The 22259-nt window shown below is 41.4% G+C and overlaps 1 protein-coding gene across 1 annotated transcript in view; it reads right to left on the bottom strand.

The window, feature by feature from the left end:
• CCDC149 (coiled-coil domain containing 149) overlaps nucleotides 1–21890 on the bottom strand; it is an 85703-nt gene extending 63813 nt beyond the window's left edge. Inside the window, exons 1-3 of the mRNA XM_063135073.1 lie at nucleotides 21844–21890; nucleotides 8546–8707; nucleotides 7522–7560 (exon numbers count right to left, since the gene is read on the bottom strand). Coding sequence (XP_062991143.1) covers nucleotides 7522–7560; nucleotides 8546–8605 — 99 coding nt within the window. The 5' untranslated portion in view covers nucleotides 8606–8707; nucleotides 21844–21890. The remainder of the gene's footprint in view (nucleotides 1–7521; nucleotides 7561–8545; nucleotides 8708–21843) is intronic.
• Nucleotides 21891–22259: the final 369 nt, after the last annotated feature.

The following is a 22259-nucleotide window of genomic DNA, read 5'->3' as shown; positions in this document are numbered from 1 at the left end:
GCTCTGGCATAGATATTTCCAACAAAATACATAATCAAACTGATGCATGCTGGAGGGGAAAGTAAGTTCACCAGCAATCATCAGATTTTATAAAGAATGCAATTCGGCAAAGAAATACTAAACTTTGTTTAATAAGGTTCCTGAACTTAACAGCTGTGGGGGGGGGGGGGTGCACAGTAAGAACCAGACAAGGGTTTACAAAACAAAGCCTGCCTAAGTTTCCCACCACTAAGAATGTTTAAAGACTGCAACTCAAAAAGGAATGTTCCACACTTCCTACAGAAGTGGGAAGTCCCAGGGATAACACTGAAGGGTTTAGTTAGGGTGACCATATGAAAAGGAGGACAGGCCTCCTGTATCTTTAACAGTTGAAGGGAACATGAGAACACAGCTTGCCCCGAGGCAGTGGTGCAGCAAGGACAGGACCTTACATCCAAAGTCCAGGACCCCCAGTAGGGAGGCAAATGACAACTCAGGTGGCAGAAGATGAAGGCATAAGAAGCAAACTCTGTTTTATACTTTATGTCATGATGTTACCCAGATCCTTCATTCCTCACCTAACGCCCTCCTCCAGGTGTGTCCTCCAAGGGAGGCTCAAATATCAGCAATAAAGGAGAGGGCCTTCTTGGTGCCGCCCCCCAATTATGGAACAATCCCCCTCAGCAAGGCCCACCTTGCGCCAATATTGTTATCTTTTCAATGCCAGGCTAAGACCTTCATCTTCTCTCAGGCATTTGGCAGCTTATGATAAAATTTTAATCAGGTCCTGGGTTTTTCTTATTGTTAATTGTTTAAAATTGTTGAGATATATGTGTGTCTCTGCGTTTGTTGTCTGTTTATACGTTTATAAACAAATGTTTTTTTATACTATGTATAATGTATTTTCAATGATTTTTAATCTTTGTAAACTGCCCAGAGAGCTTCAGCTATTGTGTGGTATAGAAATGTAATGAATGAATGAAAGATACTATGATTTAAGTGAGTTTAAAATACAAAACTGCATATGCTCAGAGTTGTTCAATCAATCTTTATTATACGGTCACAGACCATTTAGAACACAGGATAATCCACAAAACAGAACACATAATACCAAAACAACCAACTAACAATACAGCAACTACTTCAAATATTTAAAACCTAAAAATCATCAGCCAATTATTACTTATGAGTCTGAACAATAGCCTTGTGAGTTTTAACAATGGAGAACAAAAATTTGGCAACAGCCTCTATTATGTATTTATTAGTGTCGGCCAGCAAGTAAGTTATATACTAGTCAGGGACCTTCCAGGGAATTTATTTAAGATAGGCATAATATGTCTTGTTCTTTCATCTCTATAAAAGTTACAAAAAAGCAATATATGAGAAAATATCGCTTCATCTCCACATGGGCAGAGATGATTTGTATAAGGAATTCCTTGGAAGTGATCATTCATTACAGCAGAGGGTATTGAGTTGAACCTGGCTTTAGAAAAAGTTATCCGATATTTAGGTATAGTAAAAATTTCAAGGTATTTTGCTCAACTCTTAATATTAATGTCAAATCTAAGTAAGTTGGGGAACAGGTAGTGTGGGCAGCAGATAATGAATATTGAGTACCAATATCTTTGATCCGGCATGCAAGAATAGATTTTACTTGAGAAGTATCTTGCGTGCGAAGAAATTTATCAGAGAAGCCCAACATCTGTAGTTTATCTCTGATGCTTTAGACCAATGGCTTTAGAAAGGAGGGGGACATATCCTGATTTAGAGTTTGCATGAACAAATTTTAGCTAATATCTGAATGCCCAACACCAAGCAGTACATTCCACCGATGAAAGCCCAGCCTCCGGCCATAGAACTGCTGATGGCACACAGCTAGATACATGAAAGAGTTGGCGCAAAAATAAAGAAAAAGAAAAAAGGAAGTATTTGTTCTAAAACAGGAGAAAAACTGTTTTAGAACAGGAGAAATCGACACTGGAACTCCACACAATAATCATGGCAACACCTTGGCCTTAAAAACTTGGAGTGCAGCAAGGATGAGCTGTCATCCTCTAGTATAAAAAAATATATGAACTACAGCTTTGGCATTATTCAATACTAATTGTATAGCAGAAGTTGGATTTACCACCCAAGAACCAGAAGATTGAAAAACAATCCTCAAATACTTGAGCTGACTTTGGTCTGACCACCTATAACCCATTTATTCAAAGTAAGGGCATGGCTAGACGAGAGGGGTGGAGGGCGACGATCTCATGATTTTATGACTGTGAGATCATTGCCTTCGTCTACATGCGGCGCGCGACATCGCGGCCGCCATTTTGGTTTTTTTTTAAAGGAAAAGGAGCGCATGAGCGCTCAAACGACAGGTAAGTTTTTTTAAAGAAAAAAACACCTCGCCTGAGGAGCTCCCCGGAGCTGGGACAAAACAGCGATGGCGGGCCACACGTAGGACAATATCAGAATTAAACTGTAGGGCTATATCCCGGGCTGCTTCCGGGATGCCCTGTGCGTCATGTGGATGCACAGTGATGATCCTGGGGCCATCACCGGGATATCGCCCTGTCTAGCCATGCCCTAAGGTTCTTGTTGAAAACCATAACCTTGGTTTTACTAAAATTAATACTTAGCACATTTTCTTTGCAATAGAACTTTGCAAATTCTTTGAATTTGTTTCAAACCAACTTTAGTGAAAGAGAGGAGAATAGCATCATTTGCATATAAAAGTACAAGGATGCTAACTGTAACCAATTTGGGGGCATGAAAATCCAGAGAAGAATCAATTTTAGATAGGTCATTAAGATACAGATTAAATAGTCTGGGTGCAAGTATACAACCTGATGTACTCCATTAGTGGCAGGGATAGGATTAGTAAGGGTGCCCTCCATGCCACATTCCAGTTGTACAGCAGTATTCTGATACAAACACATAATTAAGTAAACTTTTATCGATGGAAGAGGAACAGAGCTCAGCTCATAACTTATCCCTTGGAACTGAATTGAAAGCAGATTTTAGATCTATAAAAGCTGCATATAGACCCTTACTGGGAGATCTTGTATATTTTTCCGATAAAAGGTTTAAAACCAGACAACAGTCGAGTGTTGCTCTGCCTCTTCTAAAGCCAGCCTGCTCATCTGAGAGAGAGAGAGGCAAATGGTCACTTTCAAGTCTATCAGCCACAGAAAAGCTATTAATACAGTCAAGAAGAGCATCAGAGACTCTTGCATTATCAACTGTACTACTTCCCTTCCCATAGATGTATATTTACCACATTTCTCAAAAAGGGGATTCCCATTAAGAATTCTAAGAGCAAGTCAGCCAGCCATCTGAGCTAAGCATATACCAGCAAAATTGACCTTTGAAGCACCTATTGTTGTTAAATATGCAAACCTCCAGTTCAGTCAAACCCCCAAACCAGGATGAAAACAAAATATCGTTGTTAGGACCAATTCATGCACTGAAGTCCCCCATCACAATTACATAAACTGAGGGAAATTGCAACTGTAAATCTATTACGCAGTTTTCTAAGTTCTCCCATTCTTGTTTGAGTGAATTTACTGTAGAAATAGGAGGAATATAAATATTAACAAATAGGAAGCTCAATAAACCAAAGCTAATTGCACAAGCTTCTGCTATATGACTACAGTATGGAAGACAATCAATGGTAGCCTGAAGAGAGGGAAAGTTCAAAATGACTAACCCTTCTCTTGGTCCTCCTCTTCCCATTGGGGCAACAGCTGTTATACCATTAATGAAATAGCCATTAAAGATCTAATTTTACAGTACACCAGGTCTCTTGAAGGAGAATAATGTCAAGCTTCCTAAAGAAATCAGCATCCCTGGATTCCAGCCAACTATATTCCACAAAAGAATTTTAAGACAGAAATTATTCAGGGGAACAATTCTGGATTATCTAGGGCTAAGGAGCAAAGTTGGGTCCGGACAATTTAGAAACCCTACTCTGCTTTCCCCGAGCCTTAGGTTGTCAGTCAGCCTTATAGATCTGAGCTACTTCTCCTCATTCATCAACAAACACTGCCCCGTTTCTCAAAGGTGGCTGTCTAGTTGTACTAGCATCATCTGTTGGGTGTCTTACTGATATGGGGTCATGCTCACCCAATTCATTTAATACTAAACATCTTCTTGTTTTTTTAATCAGGATTGGTAACAGTTGGATTGTTCTAATGTATCAGAAATGTAGAAGCAGTTGTAAAACATGGAATGTGTGGTGGGGAGGGGAGAAAATAAATGTTAGTTGTGTGTTTCACTGCTGAAGGAATACATGTGGCCATCTAAAACACAGGGGCCCATAGGATGATTAAATCCACAGTCGACACAAAAAGCCACCATGGGTATGAACAACATTAAAACAAACCATGGGTTCTCAGGGTGACTTGTTCATGAAAATTAAGCCACCTGCAGAAACCATGCCAAGTTCACACAATACAACAACCCACTATGGCTAATAAGTCATGGGTGGTTGTCATGTTGTGCAAACCAGGTCACTGATGCATTCCCAGGCTGAGGCTCATCCACTGCACTCAGGGAATGCTGACCCCTACGATTTCCCCAAAGGCGGGGAACTCGACTGCATAATTTATGGTGAAAAATCTGATTCAGAACTTATTGAACCACATTTTCTTTCTCAAATGTACCATTCTACCTGCTATTAGAGATGGAGTGAACATCTGAAACTTGACAACACTCAATAGTACGAGCATTCTTGCTAGAACTGTTGCAAGCAGAATTTGAGGCGGACACAGCTCACCTTAAGCAGGCTCCCTGCCTCAGAAGGCAACTGGATTGGTTCGCATAAGGAACATGTGGGCAACTCTCAGGTCACATGCAGTTCTCAGAAGCCCCCTGTGCAGCCTACTGTGAGGGCATATTTCCAAACCGGGGTGAGGATGCACAGGAATGACTTTCCTCACACTGTCTTCCCCAGTACAATCGAGCTCCGAGCAACTAATTGGCAGACTCTTGGGAACACAAGTTAAAAAAGGCAAGATAGTGAAGCACCCTGTCTTCTCCATTAAAATTGCGCTGCCTCCGTCCCACCCAGATGACTGGCAGGGGGAGATGCAAAGTCCTCTCAATGCGCAGGGAGAGGAGGTTTAAACTTTTGTGAATTGCCCAGAGAGCTGTGGCTACTGGGCGATATAGAAATAAATAAATAAACTACTCCATCCTCGCATGCTGAGATGGAGGTGGGTGGGTGCACATCAGTGAGTGAGTGAGTGTGTGCATGTGGCGTGGCCCTCAACCTACTAAACCATCTGGCTTATAGAAGGGAAAAAGCTGCACACCACAGCATATAGACAGTCATCCAATGAGAAAATGGATGGAGAAAGGGAAAATAGCCCCCCTGTCCCTGGGGACCCCGGAGTATGAGAGTTTCCCCAGAAGTAGTGGCTGTTGATTCTCAGCTACCATTTCCCCAGAGGAAGCCTTTCAAATCAACTCCAATGCAAACTGAGTGAGGAAAACATCTGGATCAGTTTGGATACGAGGGGATTTGAAGGAATTCTCCTTGGAAAACTGCAGCCAGTGGGGCAAAAGCGCCTCCTTTGCGGGTCCCTCTTAATGGGTGGGCTTCCACCCTGGAGCAGTTTTCCCAACAATATCCCTCTAACTGTGAGGGGAGCAAAAAAATTTTTTTTTGCAAGCATTCATTTCACGTACTTATGAAAGCCCTTCAGCTTTTGCTTGAAGAGAATGATCACATATCTATATCTATATCTATAATTTTTAGTGGCACATATTCATGTGTCCCTACCTGCCATTAACCTATGGGCAACTAATCATAATTCATTCCCTTCCGATAAAGATATTATACTCTTGGACCTAGACACACTAACACACTCCATAGTTATTTCTAAACTAGGTTACTGTAATGTGTTTTATTTTGGGCTGCCTTTGAGTAGCTTGGAAACTCTAATGGACCCATGATGTGGCCAACAGAATGCAGAGAGGAGCCAGAAAATCTGAGTATATGATACCACTTTTCTGTTGGAGTCCTGAATTAGGACTGGTTTTTGTGATTTCCATATTTTTGTACAAGCCTGCAAAACCTGGAAGAAACTGAAGACTCAGCATCAGTCAATCAGCTTAAAGGTCAAGTTTGCAGGTGGACTTTATTGAATTATTGGGATGATGCAAAAGTCTAATTGTCTTGCCATTGCCAATTAGTGGTTTCATCATTTGTTCAGGGAAGTGTATATAAAGAGAGTTTTGGAGCTTTGTAACCAGATTAAAATATTCCCTCTCTGCTGCTGTGAGCCCTGCTGTAACGTGTATGACCAAGTGTGTGAGTATGTTGGTGTAAATTTGTATTGCCATAAACTGTGTTATTTTCTATCAGTAAAATACTTTATTTTTGTACCAAACAAAACAGACTCTGTCTTGAAGTTAATTTGGTCTTTGCTGACTTTCATAGTTAAGAACCGCTGCTATTCTGCTAATTCACTGGCATAGTGAACAAAAGGGTTTATAAATAATATAACCCTCAAGATTTTCGACCAGTTACATTGGTCAAGAATTCATTTCTAGAACAATTCAAAGTGCTGGTTATTATCTTTAAAGTAAGATGGCCTGGGGCCAAGTTACCTAATCATCATCAGAGGCTCTGCTCATGTGCCTGCCGGTCAGAACATCTAGACTGGCACATACGAGAGGCAGGGCTTTCTCAGTGGTTACCCCTCAATTGTAACTCGTTGCTGCTTTGTCCCTTACATGTTTAAGAATGTATTTTTCCAAACTGGCTTTTTCTGTGGAAGTTGTTAATACACATGTTCCATTCTCAACAATTAAACTTGACTTAATTTCAGCGTGGCCAAATCCAAAGTGCTGGTGTTAACTTAACTGCTTGGGGCAAGGACTGTCTCCTTTCATATATACCTACCCGACCATAAGATCATCGTCAGAGGCCTTTCTCCAGGCCAAATGAAGTGAGATGGGTCATTACTAAAGAGGGGCCTCTTCAGTGGTGGCACCCCAGTTGTGGAATGTCCTCCCCAGAAAGGCTCACCTGGCACTTGTATTGGGTTCTTTTGAGGAACAGGTGAAAAACTTTTTACTTTCCCAGGCTTTTTAGCCATCGGGCTTTAAAAATTGCATTAGTACATTTTAAAATCTTTTCACTGTTTCTGGCTTTTATCTTGGTTACTACTTCCGTTTTATTCTGTTTTAAACTTACGGTTTAATATTATGTTGAACTATGTTGTTGTATTTTATGGTTTTAAGCTTTGCCTTGTAAACAGCAAAGAGAGTTTCAGTTAAAGGGCAGTATAGAAATATAATAAATGAATAAATAAATAAAATAGCTTCCTCAATTTTGATGGTGCTGTTTTGGTATATTTATACGTACTTATTGTCTGTAAGTTACTTTGTGGGGGCATATCTATGAAAAACACAATTTGAATTTATAGAATGAATAAATAAACTGTGTGCAATGTTGCAATCAAAACAGATCATTTTAATATTATCACTTTAAAAGAACTTATGTCATATAACAATGCACATGCAGACAAAAATAAAGCCTACCTGTTTTCTTTTCTCAGGAGGAAGAGATGGGTCACCATCCTACAAGAAGGGACAATTTATGTGTCATTGGGGAAAATAACAGTAATTCAGGCAGGATCGACACTACTGCTTTATAGTGGTATTGAAGTGCACTGACAACTGTTAGGGTTCATGACACATCTACACCAAACAGGATATAACACTTTGAAAGCGGTATGAAAGCGGTATATGGCATGTGTTATGGGCCCCAACAGCTGTCAGTGCACTTCAATACCGCTATAAACCAGTAGTGTAGATCCTGCCTCCATATACCACTTTCATACCACTTTCATAGTGCTATATCCTACTTGGTGTAGATCAGGCCCTTGTTTGCATTAAGAAGTAATTTAGGAGCTCTTTTCAGGTGTTCAAAATTCAAATTGTAGAGGGTACATGGCTCCCCACCTCCTGACCTTCCAGAAGATATGAACAGACTGTCATGGCTGCCAAGCATGTGGAGGACTGTAACCATATTCAGTTGACCGTGGTTAAAGCATACGTTCAATTTGTCTCAGTCAAGATGAGGAGGATGAGTGCAGAGAGGGCGAAGCTGGAGAGTCTTCCCTCCACTATTAGAAATTTGAACACATTCAGAGGACTAGTTAAGCATTACAACATTGCAATCAATGTATCATCATCATCATCATCAATTTGTATCTTGCTTTTCCCTCCAAAAGGAAGCCCAAACAGAACAGCATCTAATTAAGATACAATATGAAAAAAATATCTAATAATAAATACTACAATAAATCCATAAACAAACTTTCAATGTATTTAGATGTTTAGGCTGCAAGTTTATTCAAAGTTAGAAGCTGTTCCTATTTTCAGCTTAAATAATACTGATGGCATAATTACTACTTAATAAAAATGAACAAGAACAGTATCATGAATACAGAACTGAAAGAATTAGGAGGAAAGGTTTAACAACGCACACTGCATTATAACACAGAGAGGGTTTTATAGTAGCAAATATTAATGGAAAGTTCTCAAGCCAGCAGCTACATACGATGAGTTCCCGGTATTTCTTTTTCAACGACTGGTGCTTTTCCCGTAGTTGATTAGCCATAAGCTTGTACTGGTCCCTTTCCTGTTGACATGTATCCAACTCCTTGGAAAGAATTAGTAGGGCTTCCTTCTTACTTTCTAGCTTCCTTTTACACACCAGATACTGCAAGAAAGTAAAAGCAAAACGTATGTACACACCATTTGAAAACAAAGCAAAAAAAAAAATCAGAAAGCTGCATTGTCTAAAAAAAACACCTACTTTAAGAAGGGGAAATGCATTTAAATTGCTTCAAAAGAAGTATATGGCAGGAGTAAGCAACTTTTTTGTGGCTGTGGGCACATTTGGCAGAAACAGCCCTGGGCAGCACCACAAAATGGCTGCCATGGGAGGTGTGGCAAAGATTATTATTATTATTATTATTATTATTTATTTATATAGCACCATCAATGTACATGGTGCTGTACAGAGTAAAACAGTAAATAGCAAGACTCTGCCGCATAGGCTTACAATCTAATAAAGAACAAGTAACTTGTCCAAAGGACTGAACACAAGGCAGAGGTGGGGACTGAGCCCCAACATACTAAACGACTCCTTTGAACCCCCAGTTTTCAGCACCAGGAGAAACCTATTACATGGCAATCCCAGCTGCCAGCAAGAAAATGTGTTAATTTAAAGAAGTGAGGGACGTAGGACACCTTGAAGTGTCAAGAAAGATGTCCAGGGGTACATTGGTGCCTGTGTCCCCCCATGTTGCCTATGGGCTGGGTCAGTTTCTGGGTTACAAATAGAACATTTAGGCTGCAACTCTATACCCACGCATATGGGAGTAAGATCAAATTAATTCAATGGGACTTATTTCTGAATAGATACATTTAGGTTTGCTCTGTCAGGCTACAATCCTATGCATATTTATCAAGGAACAAGGTCTTAACTTTTTAATGATACATAGTTAATGATTAGTATTATAGTCCACATAAGTCACAATGCTTAATTGATAGGTTTTCTCCAAACAAGCCAAGAAGAAGAACAAGGAGTGCAAGAGTTTGGCACATGAATTTTTAATTTTTAAATATTTTCTTGTGCAGATCACTCTTTGCACTCCGTGGATTTCTTCATTAATTCATCCATCCATCTATCCATTTTTTTACTCCAAACATTAGCTCTCCTCTCATCTAGCTGTTCCTTTACACATGGCCTTGTCAATGGATTGACCCTGGTAAGACTGGCACATTGGGAGCACAGCACTCCACTCCGAAACTTAGGGCTCATCTACACCAAGCAGGATATTCCACTATGAAAGTGGTATATAAAAGGCAGGAGGCACACCAAGCAGGATTTGGCAGTATGAAAGTGGTACATAGTATGTGTCAATGGGCCCCAACGGTTGTCGGTGTACTTCAATACCGCTATAAAGCAGTCGTGTGGCTCCTGCCTTTTATATACCACTTTCATAGTGGAATATCCTGTTTGGTGTAGATGAGAGCACACGTCAAGATGGCTTGAACTAGGAGCAAACCTGAATTTGCAATTGAGTGCACACTTGACAAAGAACTGCAGCTAATCCCACTTTCTCATGAAAGTTGTATTGTATTGTATATATGTTTTCAAATTCATCTTTGTTTCACTCATACATTACATTTTGAGGCACACCCTTAAAAATAAAACAAACTTAGCATACAGCAAGATATTTAATGTGTAGAGAGGCCATAGATAATTTCCCACTGTTAGGAAAACTCGCACGGCATAGTTTATTCCAGTTCACTCATGTACTACAAACCAAAAGATCCCTTTTGAATTATTCCCTTCTCGAAGATTTTTCCAGATTGAATAAAATGTAAAGAGGGGCTTCTTTGAACCCTATATTCCTTATTCCTAATAATCATGTAAAAAAATGTTAATACATTGTTATCCAAAAGTAGCAAAACACTTCCTTTTAAGGACCCCATTAAGGGAATGAAAAAATAATTTTAAGAAAATGAACTTCTAGGACATCTCCATCTTAGGACTAATTTTATTAATGGCAGATGCAAGGTTGAATGCCTACCACAAACTTTCTAGGTTATGATGCCTCGACACTAGTTCTATCTATAAAGTGGGAAGTATGTACATGTCAGGTATGTCCTGAAATGTTTACCCACTTCCACATATAGTACTGCCTTAATGCTGTTCACCCAGACAGGTCTTTGTGCACATGGATCAGAAAAATCTAAAAACATGGGCGAAGTCAACTCCCCATGACGAATTCTTGGGGCAACAAGTCCACCCCACTAGAGCGGGTAATTTATGGTGGTGTCGAGGGCACTTTTTCAAAATGCCAGGTGTGCCCATGGACCCAAAAAGGCTGGAATACCCAGTGCTAGCCAACATTATTTGCACTAGTGGATATAAGCTGTTATCTGAAATATGAAAAAGGGAAGTGATATACATAATAGATCAATTAAGAAAATCTTCCAAGGCATTGTTTAGAGGATTAAAAGTTAGCTGGGAGTTAGCTTGCGCCCCACTTCTTTTTAGCCCTAGCCACAATTAGTTCGGATTCACAATCTACAATTAGTGCTTAACCTCCAAACCAGAATCAGAAACCTATTTCAAATCATGGTTTCGGATTTCAGTTTGGAAGGCAAGCACTAACCATAGTTTACTCATCTGGATATCACAGCTAACTATAATGAGGCTAAAGAGGAAACAGAAAGGAAAGTGCAAGAAGGAAGAGGGAACCCATGGCTTGTGAACCGCCTATTGGGCGGTATAGAAATGTGATAAATAAATAAATAAATAAATAAATTGTTCCAAACCTCCAAATCCTAATTTGGAGGATCACCTGAATTGAGCAATTGTATAATGGAAAAAGAAGAGTGTTGCCACCAAGCACCATTTTAACTCCATTTTAAGTTTCTTCATAGTCATTTGGTTCAAAAGTCTCAATTTTGTCTGGAAAGGTTAAGCTAGCAAGATCTAGCAAGCTAGCACAAAATGCACTTGAAATTTTCCATCAAAACCGTCTACACTGGTGTTTGGCTTTTTATTTATTATTTTTGTTACTCTTATTTAAGAACACAAGAACATAAGAAGTGCCCTGATGCTGGATCAGACCCAGGGTCCTTCTAGTCCAGCACTCTGTTCACACAGTGGCCAACCAGCCATCGGCCAGGGATGAACAGACATGGTGCAACAGCACCCTCCCACCCATGTTTATTCAGTATATTTCTAATCTGCCCAATAATTAATGTTCTTTTAAACTTGTTAATGCCTGACTCCTTCCATTTCATAATTCCATCAAGGCAACACTGTGTCACATATTGATTAGCTATTGAGAACCCAGAGATTTTGAGTGACTTCACAAGAAGTTCTGTGATACATCCCTTTAGAGCCTAGATCCCCCTCCTTCTGATAAAAAGACTATCAAGCAACTTTCTTTTGTTTAACTGGAAACTTCCATTCCAGGATCACCTCACTCCTCTGTGAGCTTTGTTTTTAAAAACTATAACTGTCTTAAATTTCCAGATCTCCACAAGTCTTTCAGGATTTTCCTAATGTGATTCCCAAGGGCTATCCTGCTGACAGATACTCTGCCTGATCAGCTTTTGAAGTTCCTTCCAGGGTGCCTCTTCTTTGCAGAATCTTTGTAGAAGATTCTAGAAAAGGCCTTGCTAGGTTAAGTGGAGCTTGACAAATCCTGTGCATTGGCCTTTGGGTGCCATTTTCTGCATTCCATCTCATGACCTCTGCCCAGTTAAACTTTGTTGCAGCCTGCTTTTTCTAGTTCCTTTATGGGTTTACCCTGATGCTAAGAATCCCTGTTCCTCCTACCTTTGCTTTGGACAGAGCATAAGAAAAGAAAGGTATAATTCTTTCTCTTTCTGCCTGCATGCAGGCAGCTATTTTGAATATTGAAGCTGCAACTGTGGCTTGTTGTTATTGCTACCTGGCAAGGGTAGATTGTATGAGGGTTAAGCAACCTTTGCATACCCAGTGGCTTGTTTTAGGGTTATGTGGAGGTTGTTTAACCCTCTCATAACCCACCCCCACCAGCTTTGGACAATATGACAAGCTGCGGTTGTGGCTTGAATATTCAAAAGCTGACTGTGGTGTTCATGTGAACTAGATCAACTAGTACTTAGGTTAGGAGTTGTTTAATCCACATTAAGCTGTAATGTCTGGGTCTGAACATGACCTAGCAATCCCAGATTGGTCTGACTAGGGGTTGAATATTCAAAAAGGCTGCAGAATGCACCCAGCAAACCGTGGACTTTCTACTGTTAGTTTTTCCCTACCCTGTGCTTGCTTACCCTACCCTGTACCTGTTTGCATTCTCTTCCCCTCCTTATTGTTTTACTATGATTTTATTAGATTGTAAGCCTATGCGGCAGGGTCTTGCTATTTACTGTTTTACTCTGTACAGCACCATGTACATTGATGGTGCTATATAAATAAATAATAATAATAATAATAATAATAATAATCCAAGATTTGTTGCCATTACACGTGAACAGCCCCACAATGTTTTATTTTGTTATGCAGTGCATTAAACTTCTAAATACTTGCTGTAAATAACCACTTTTAATTAATTAAAAAGAGCCATCGTTTAATGTAGGTGGCTATTACTTATTCATGTACAATTTCTATGTATTTTTGCAAAAGTTAATCTTTTGAATCCTTTCACTAAATAGCTTTTAAACAAATTTCTTTATCATGTTTTTATTTTAATAAAAATGGATATTAACAGTGGCTCATCTGCTTTTCTCTCATCTAAACCTCCAAAATAATATTTTTTCATAGCTTTCTTTCTACCACTAATTTACCATCACAAGCAGACTATAATTGCCACAGGGTCATCAAAAGTAAAGAGAGAGATATTACCTTACTGCCTGAACTGTCTCACAACCTGCTAACGGCTTTGAACAAAACAGAATGAGAAAGACTGACATTATAGGAAGGTGAAACAGTTCTCCTCTACATCAAACGTCCACTATTTGTCTTTAGCTATTTTTAGTGACAAATCTGCTTAGATCTCATTAACTCCTGTACAGAAATGACCTCACAATCTGATGAAGCCAGGACATTTGTTAAGATTCTTGATTTTTCCCTCTAAGAAGTGAAACACCCATTCACATCATTTTAAATTGGGACAATGGAGTCACTAATCAGCTTTAGCCCATTCTTTTGCTTCATATAGACTTCAATTTTCCTTGGCTTCTTAGTCCATCTCAGGTCCTGATGCCTGCAGCTTGGTTCAAATGCAATAATAATCCTAAATAGTAAAACAAATGCAGTGCTTTCGAAAAATAATAATAATATCAGGACTGTTTCATACATGCACTCAACAAATGGTCACTCAACACTAAAAGGTATTGTACGTGTTGACATTTGATGATACCAGCATGGGGTGGGTGGGAAACAAAGCTGAAGTTGTGTGTGTTGGGGGCATGAATTGGCCTGAAAGCACATGTGACCTCCAGGACCAATTCTTCCCACACCAGCAGTCCTTTAAAAACCACAATGGACATGTACAGATATTTGTGCTATAGCTAAGAACTAGAGTTCAGTGTCGACCATCTGTAAAACTACCCTTTCTTACCCACCCACCCCATATAAGTTCTGTATAACACATTATATTTTTTTAAATGTTCATCTAAAAATGAATGTGACACACATTTCTCATGCAGGCATATTTATGAGAAAGGCAGAGGACATTTGGCAAACCCAGATTAATCGCTGTATAATGTGTGAAACAGTGCTCAGGAGATGCCTGCATCATACATATACTGTGTAAGCAGAGGGGGTTGTAACTTTTCCTATATTTAATCATTTGGACCATTGGCTCTAACCCTGCGATCAGTTCAGTGAATTTGAAACCTTGTGTGGCACTTTCTTAAGAGGCAGCTGCACTTCTGAGCTTTAAACAAGAGCTATTTCTTCAAAAAGCTCATAAAGTTCAATCATCCAGTACAAAACAAGTTTCAAAGCTGGTTTCCAGAAGTTTGCTTTATTACAGTGACATCAAGTGCCAGGTCTTTGGACAAGCAGAACAAATAATACAGAAGAATGCAAGTAGTGGAAAGCAACTGGCAGCTTGATCTTATACATGCTTACTCAACATGCATAACCATCCCCGTGAGTTCAACTATTTTCCAGGTAATCCTATGCACAATTATTTAGGAGTAAGTTCTACTGAACTCATAGACACTTACTTCTGAGTAAATAGGGATAAAGTCTTTATATTCTGATCTTTCAAGTAACAAATATGTATGGGCTAAGAAAACCAATAAAAGGGTCCAGTTCCTCCTTTCCATCCTAAATCCTTCTCTTATTCTTTTTTCTCAAATAATTTTCACTTGAGTATATTTTTCCACATAAAAAGAAAAAGAAGACAGTTCCATATAAGCCAAACTATGAACCTTACAGGTATTACTTTTTTCAAGTAATGGTAGTAAGGTCATAAACTGGATTATGTGCTACACCCACATATGCATATAATTTAATACTACAGGGGGGGGAAGCAGGAGGGAGGCAAAAGGAAAAGATGGCTTCTCCCCTCCCACCATCTCATCCAGATCCCAACAATTTGTCCTTCCTTACTTTCCAGCCCTCACCCTCAACTTATGTAACCAAATATGCAGCTCAAACAGGTATCAGGACCAGTTTTGCACAATTTTAAGATTTAAAGAACTTTGGAGTCATTTGACAAAGAGCACCTTATGCAAACAAAGCCTAAGGCTACAGGACTTTATCATGAGGAACAATGGCTCCATTTAGTAAAAATGTAAATAGTTTAAAGAAAAAAACCAAGGTTGCTTCTAATAGCAGCTACACAACTTGTAGCTTTGCCTCTGCTTGGCAATCACTGCCCCTTCCCCGGATTAATAATTCAAAAATAATTAAAGTGCGTGCAAATACTAAGACAAAGCCAAGTTGAAATCTGAAGTTTAGTTAAGGCAGCGTTCAAAACAGACACCACTTTCTGGAACCAGCCATTTTGTAAACCATTTTGTGGATCACAAGCTGACAGGTAGCATATTAACCTCACTCCACACAAAAAAAGACCCCCAAGGGACATAGAAGTTATTTCCACAGGTATCCCTAAAAATCACAGCTGGTGGTTACTCCTGCAAATTGTGTATGGCGCCAAGACACTTGGGCCCTTTCTGCACCTAAGGATTATGCCAGGAAAATGGAGGGATCGTCCTTGCCTGCTCCTGGGATCCCCTGTGTGTCATTTGCATGCACAGGGATGATCCCGGGATGATCCCTGGAAAAAAGGGAGGTGTAGAAGCGGCCTTGGGCCTTAGCTAGACCTAAGGTTTATCCCAGGATCGTCCCAGGGTCATCCCTGTTCATGTAAACGACACACAGGGGATCCCGGGAGCAGGCAGGGACAACCCCGAGATAAACCTTAGGTCTAGCTAAGGCCTTGGTCTATACGTGTGACATGATTCAGAGGCAATAGGCTGAACCACTTCAGGCTGCAGGTGAGAAATACTCTTTTTGAATACTTCCCCCATATTTAAACAACAACAACTACACACACACCAAAAACAGTTGAGGAAGTTATTTTAGCTGCTTCTTTTTTGTTTTTGTTTTTTCCAGGGGTGTGTGTTTAAAAACATGGGCTTTCACCTGGCCTACTTACATATAAGGTCCTCTTTCCTAACTCATCCTAGAAACATCAGAAGCTGCTTTATAGGGAGTTAGACCATTGGTCCATCTAGCCAGTATTGTCAATCCTGATCGGTGGTAGCTCTCGAGTTTCAGGCCAGCGTTTTTCCTGCCCTATCTGGATATCCCAGATCAAACCTGGGACCTTATGCAAGCGATACATGTGCTCTACCACTGAACTCTACTAGAGCTATCCCATTCCCTATATGGGCCCAGCACATATACCCCAGACCTCCCTAAACAATAACCCAGGATGTGACATGCTGTTCCTTGAAGCTCTTTTTACTGCAGGACAGCAATCATCACTGGCTTGTAGATACTTTAGTCTTGGGGCTCAGCTACACCAAGCAGAATAGTTCACTATGGAAGCAGTATGCAAGCAGTATATAAAAAGCAGGAGCCACACTACTGCTTTATAGGTGTATTGAAGTGCACTATAGGATCTACACTACTGCTTTATAGTGGTACTGAAGTGCACCGACAATTGTTGGGGCCCATGACACATCTACACCAAGCAGGAAATAACACTATGAAATTGTTATAACACTATGAAAGCGGTCTATGGTCTGTGTCAATGGGCCCCAACAGTTGTCAGTGCACTTCAATACCGCTATCAAGCAGTTGTGTGGCTCCTGCTTTTTATTTATTTATTTATTTATTATATTTCTATACCGCCCAATAGCCAGAGCTCTCTGGGCGGTTCACAAAAATTAACTGCTTTCATAGTGGAATATCCTGCTTTGCTCCTATGTGTATATTTAACACCTACACCATCCTTGACTGCGCCCCTTTATTAAAGAAATAAGTATGAAGTATTATAATGAAAGAAAGCACCTCTAACCATACACAGAGTGCTTTCCCCTTTCCACTGAGCAAGCACAGCCTGTGCCCACACCTTCAGAATTAAGAAACAGTTTAAAGGCAAACAATATGGCGGCCATGTAGGTAGAAGTGGGGGGGGATGTGTGGCCCTCCAGATGCTGTTGAACTGCAACTACCATCAGCCCTAGTCAGCATTGGCAGTGATGAGTAGTGAGGGGAGTTGCAGACCAATAACATCTGAAGAGCTGCCATCCCTGTTTTAGACCATTATTAAGCCCTGCCTTGCAACTCTTTTGACAGCATTCTGACAATAGTCTGCCAAGAGAGGAAGTCAGAAAGAGAAACGTTTAAAGCTTACAACAATACACTTGTTCCATTAACGTATGGAATGTGCAGTCTACTAGTGGTATACTGGCACTCCATACATGACACAGTTTCATCACTGCCAACAACTATTTGCACCAGGATTCTCCATCATTTCTGAGGAAAACAATTATCAGAATAGTCAGAACAGAGCATGAGGACTTCTAATGGCTGTGCAGGAAATAAAACGGGGGTTGTGAGAAAGTGCCACTGCCTGACATATCTTGAGGGCCCTAGACCTTGGCAAAAATAATATGACATGTTGGGAAGTGAAGAGAGTGATGGTAGGCAATGCCAACTTTCTTAAGTTTCATTGGGCTAAAGGCTGCTTAGAGACCTTAGTCTCTGATCTACACACTCTTTCTGAAATCCGTATTACTTATTATTAATCCAAATATACACACTTTTGAGATCTCCAGATCTCTTAGGCTGTAAAAACATTTTTAATTTTTGTGAACCACCCAGAGAGCTCTGGCTATTGGGCGGTATAGAAATGTAATAAATAAATAAATAAATAAATAAATAAATAGCTAGACCTAAGGTTTATCCCTGGATTGTCCAGGGGTCAAACCTGTTCATCTAAGTGCCACACAGGGCATCCAGCGCTCAGGCAGGGATGAACCCGGGATGATCCTGGGATAAACCTTAGGTCTAGCTATGGCCTTAGTCAAACAAAATGTCACAAAGATTGCAGGGGACGTGTGGCGGAATAAATGGGAAGAAAAATACTTTGATGCTGAAGTCTTGGTGTCTTCATGGTGACTTCAACATGAAGTCAAGATTCTACACACACACACACACACACACACACACTGCTGCAACAAGCTGCTTTTGTAACATTTTGTCTGATAAGGCGATCTAAAGATTTCCTAAGCTTGCAAATTTTGTTGCGATGTTGCGGTTGGCCTAATAAAGTTATTACACTAATACGGATTTAAAGAATTTTGCTTACGGCCAACATGGTTACCTTTGCTTTTTGTGGCACCCTTTCTTATAATCCTGGAAGCTGGCTATGTGATTCAGTTGTGGGAATCAATGTGTTCCATGAGTGGGAGTACAGATGGAAGGTGTTCTGGGAAGTGGAAACCAAGCAAACCCAGCAGCCATTTTGAGTAGTATTTGCATTGCACAGCATTTACTAAAATTTATTTGTTCAACAGTTCAGTTTCCCCTAACAACATTTTATATGTTTGCAGCAGCAAATATTACATTTTCTCCTTTTGGCAAGATTCTTGTCTTTTTAAAAGCTACTGGGAAGGCAAAATCAGCAGGTGAAGCTCCTATCATGCAGCTATTAAAAGATATACAGGAACCTAACCACAAAGAAAATGGAAGTTGACATCCCTAAATAGTGGCGAGAGAAATGCACTTGAAAGCAGAGCTGAGCAACCTGCGGTTCTCCAGATGTTTTGGCTTACCGTTTCCATCAGACCTAGTCAGCACAGGTAATGGTGAGGAATTATGGGAGTTGCAGTCCAACAACATTTGGAGGACCACATGATGCCCTGGCCTAGATGACTTGGCAAGAGACAAGAGAGACAAACTAGACTCCAGATTAACTTACACTTTTTGTTTTAAAACACAGAGGGTGGAGACAGTTGTGGGTCCACAGGAGGTGTAAAGGAAGAGTTTAACCATGAATACCTTGAAAGCTGCCCCCGAAGCTGCTATTTGCATCAAGAAAGAAGCCTCCACTGGCATCAAGGGAGGCTTCCTTTCCTATGAAAATAGCAGGGTTTGGAGAGAAGTTTTTCCTTAGTACCATTGCAGGTGGAAAAACAGTGAAATTCTCTCTCCACCTCTTGTGGTTCCACTGCTGCTTTCCTCACCCCCTTCAGTTGCTATTTACTCTTATTTTCGTTTTTTTTTTTTTTTTTTGAACCTGCACATTAATTGCATTCACACAATTAACATCAAGTTTAGTTTGGATCAGCGTTGCCCATGTCTCCTGAGGGTGAAACTCCGAGAGCAGAGCTTGGTAGGGTCGGATCTGGAAATAGCAATTCATGCCTTAATTACAGCATGGTTAGACTATTGCAATGCAGTCTATATATGCAGCTACCCTTAAAGACCATCTAGAACAGTGGTTCCCAATTGGTGGTCCGCATAACCCACCCAGGGGGTCCGTGGCACCATTCATCTATTAGCTCTGCAACGTCTGCATTTTAAAAAAAGAAAATACACTGTCTCCTGCGCTCTGTTTGCTTCGATGGTGACGTCATGCGTGAAAGCATCTGCGTGATTTAGCGACTAGCTTCAGAGATTACTTCCCTACACCTAATCCTGAAAACTCATGGAGAAGGAATCCTTTTGAATGTGATGATGTACAACTAACAACTCTATCTGCGGAACAGCAAGGTGCACTTGTTGACGTGACTTGTGATGGTTCATTGAAATCATTTTTCAAAGAATATAGACTGGACCAATTCTGGGTGAAGGTTTTTCCTGATTATAAGACGTTAGGTGAAAAAGCTTTGAAACATCTAGTTCCCTTTTGTTCTACATATCCTTGTGAACAAACATTTTCGACATTTTGTTATATGAAGAACAAGCCTAGAAATCGGCTTGATGTTGATCCAGATTTGAGATTAAAAGTAGGAAATATTGAACCGGATGTGGAAGGGATTGTTCGGGACAACAAGAGGCATGATTTCTCCCATCACATTTAGGTTTAGTAACTGCACAACATGTCATAATTTGTTCAATTGTAAACTCGATGTTAGTAAAATTAAATTCGTCTTTATATTCCTAACTAAATCATTATCATTTTTGCGTGGTAATATCACAGATATCACAAATTTTATGGTCTGTTTTTTAGTATACCTAAAATCCTTTGCTTCTGAGGGGCTACCCCTTATTTTCTCCAAAAAATTGCTTCGCACATAGAGATTTTAAAAAAATCCAAAGTAGGTTGTCTATGGCTTGGCATTTGAAAAACAAGGATTCCGCATTAATTAGTTAATTGGGAACCACTGATCTAGAAGCTTCAATGGGTACAAAAAGTGGCAGCTAGGCTGCTAGCTGGTGCACACCATCACGGTTACATTATCCCAGTACTGAAAGATCTGCACTGGTTTGCCAACTGATTTCCAGGCTCAATTCAAGATATTGATTCTAACTTTTAAAGCTCTAAGAGTGCAATCTTATGTATGTTTAGACATAAAAAAGTCCTACAATTTTTCTGTCTAAACTTGCATAGGATTGTGGCAGAAATGGCTTAGGGACTGGGTAACTGTGGGACCTAAAAAGATTGTAAACTGCCCTGGTTGGTTTCAGAAAGGCGATACAGAAATACAATAAATAAAGAAGGGAAGATGTCAGTAGTGTACAGTAGGGGACATCACCTACTATATGACAGTGAAAACATTGGAGCCACCCAGGATCGTGGTGGAAAGTCACCACCAACCTAGACCGTTGAGTGTCTGTAATGAGTCTTTGTGGGTAGACCATTCAGACATTCAGCTGAGCGCATTTAGCCCTTCCAAGTTTATGTTGTGTGAATAGAACTCCAGACGCTTCAGATCAAATTCCAAGTTCTGGCAACCCTCACAAGTGAAGTATTGGGAATCCCAGCCTCACAAGATTGTTTACTAAGGCAAAAGTAAACTCTTTTAGTCAGTAAATGTTTGAGCCGTTGGACTGTGTAACACGGAAACACAATTTTACAGCCCCAAATGTTGAATAAGCAACACATAGACAACGGGTGCCTGTCCTTTCCCACATACTTGTGTGCCCAGACGCAATTCATTCCAGAGGGGCAGCTCTGCCTTCAGCAGCAAATCCAAAGTCTTGCAGCACCTTACAAGAATATGGGTAAAAGCCAACTTTAGAGTAGACCCACTGAAATGAATGGGGCTTAGGCTAATGATCACTAACTCAACCCCATTCATCCCAATGGATCTACTCTAAGTGTACTTGATTTCATCCTAACAGGGAGGCTTGTGTTTGCTTCCACCCTGACCCAGGGAGGCTTCCTGTGGCAAGAGGTCTGACGGGCCAGAGAGGACCCACTGGATCAGCTGCCTCAACCGACGCACGCTTCCCCGAGAGGAAACCTCCGAGAACACGCCGATGACGTACTTCAATGTAAACACGTGTAGCATTAGAGTGGGCTGCTTGCACGCAAGCAGCCAAATCGATCCAGGCTAGGACGCATTGCTCCCGGAAGCGCCAGCATCCCTTGCAAGGTTGGAGAAAGCGCAGGCACCCGGATGCCGGTGGCTCGGAGGCCGGGGGGAGGGAGCTGCTGCTGCCCAGCCCCCCCCCCCGAGCCCCCATGCCTTCGGGCAGGCCGCGTGGGTTCGGAGCCTTGCCTGCAGGGCTGCCGGCCTCCTCCTCCTCCTCCTCCCTCCCGGCAGGTGTTTCTGGGGCGCGCAAGGGGCGCGTCCTGTTCCTCGGAGGGGGCGGCGGGGCAAGGCCACTCCGCCGCCTCCTGCCCCGGGATCTTCCCCTCTCACCTCGCTCACCAGTCCCTGCCAGTCGCTCTCGGTGCGGTTGGGGTTCATGGCGGTTGCCTTGGGGGGCCTGGGCTCCCTGCAAGCGGCCGAGGCGGCGGCTGCTACCACCGCTGCTGCGGCTGCTGCTCCTCCTCCTCCTCCGGCTGCTTTTACGCGACGTAGGCTTCGCAGGAGAGTAGCCCGCTGCCGAGCTGGCGTGGAGGCGGGGCCCGAGCCGGAGCCTCGCCCGTCACCTAGGCTGTTGCCGCCGCTGCTGCTCCGGGTCCTCCCCCCAGGCCGGCCAGCGGGCCTCCGCCGGAATGGCCCTTTGCGAAGACGCGCCATCAGCCAGGCTTCGCTTTGGGCCCTAGAGCAGCCTTCGCCAACCAGCTCCTCCGCATGGCTGCGGCTGCCGGGGGTTGTGGTGCCACGCATCC

The sequence above is a fragment of the Elgaria multicarinata genome, chromosome 10, assembly GCF_023053635.1.
Source record: "Elgaria multicarinata webbii isolate HBS135686 ecotype San Diego chromosome 10, rElgMul1.1.pri, whole genome shotgun sequence".
NCBI lineage: Eukaryota > Metazoa > Chordata > Lepidosauria > Squamata > Anguidae > Elgaria > Elgaria multicarinata.
The sequence above is the reverse complement of the archived record's forward strand: the minus strand, read 5'-3'. Positions and strand labels throughout refer to the sequence as shown.